At 65.4% G+C, this 950-nt stretch overlaps 1 protein-coding gene across 5 annotated transcripts in view; it reads left to right on the forward strand.

Annotated features, from left to right (window-relative positions):
- The window catches only part of WDR27 (WD repeat domain 27), a 49,202-nt gene that overhangs the window by 37,259 nt on the left and 10,993 nt on the right, over window positions 1–950 (forward strand). For 2 of the 5 annotated variants that reach the window (XM_014542229.1, XM_014542235.1), the window contains one exon: window positions 228–360. The exons of 1 other annotated variant lie outside the window; for it this stretch is intronic. In XM_014542229.1, coding sequence (XP_014397715.1) covers window positions 228–278 — 51 coding nt within the window. In that variant the 3' untranslated portion in view covers window positions 279–360. Of the gene's footprint in view, window positions 1–227; window positions 479–950 lie in introns of those variants that run through there. 2 more of the 5 variants (XR_001362696.1, XM_014542212.1) reach the window with 2 other exon arrangements.

Consider the following 950-nt stretch of genomic DNA (forward strand, 5'->3'; position numbering starts at 1 on the left):
AGAAACTCAGCTTGGGGGGCGGGCAGGGCCGGGGGCAGGCAGGTCTGTGCCGCTGCTCGATGCAGCTTGGTCTGCGTTGTAGAGCAGTGGTCGCCAACCCGTGGTCCGGGGCCCCTGGTGGTCCGTGAGGTCCGGACGGTTGGCGCCCGCTGTCAGACATTAACACGGGACATCCCGCAGCCCTCCCCTCAGTGCTGGAGGCCGACTCACGCGTCTCTCCTCCACAGCTCGTCACCGCCACCCTGGACGGCAAACTCCAGCTGTTTGTAGCCGAGTGACGCGCCCTGTGCCGCCAGGCCCCGGCGTGCGGATGGGGCAGGGCCGAGGGCTCAGGGCCCAGCTGGGGCTGCTGCGTCTGTGCTCACAGCCCTGGTTCTACTTCTCACGGGACCCACGGACCCACGGCGCTGCCCTTCCACGCAGAATCGGTGAAGTTAAAGCCGACGTTCCCAATAAATAGCCTCGTATTTGCTTACAATCGAGACTCTGCAGAGAGAGAGAGAGTGAGAGAGTGAGAGTGAATGAGAGAGAGAGAGAGAGACAGAGAGACAGGGTGGAATGGGAGGGCTCCCTCGCGGTGGTGAGGACGGGGTGCAGCCCTGACTACGCCCCGAGTCTGGGGCACCGGCCTCTCCCGTGGCCTCCGTGTCTGTGAGGTTTGCTCTGGTCCTTCCGCCCATGGTGCTGGCGGAGCCAGTGCAGAGGCCCCTCCTCAGACACAGGAGTTTCCGGGGAACCCTGTGCACGGCCCTGCCTCTGAAGGTCCCACGTCTCCAGGACCCAGAAGAGCCAGGAAGCTTCTAGAACAATCCAGATCCCATTGTCTGACACCCTGGCAGCCACCCGTGTCGGGGCCTCTGCGGGCAGCCTGCCCTCACCCGGGAGGCCCAGTGTCACCCACGCTCTGGGGACTCAGGGGGCTCCCATCCCCCCAGGCCCTGCACCCAGGG

Source organism: Myotis brandtii, unplaced genomic scaffold (assembly GCF_000412655.1).
Source record: "Myotis brandtii unplaced genomic scaffold, ASM41265v1 scaffold1077, whole genome shotgun sequence".
Lineage (NCBI taxonomy): Eukaryota > Metazoa > Chordata > Mammalia > Chiroptera > Vespertilionidae > Myotis > Myotis brandtii.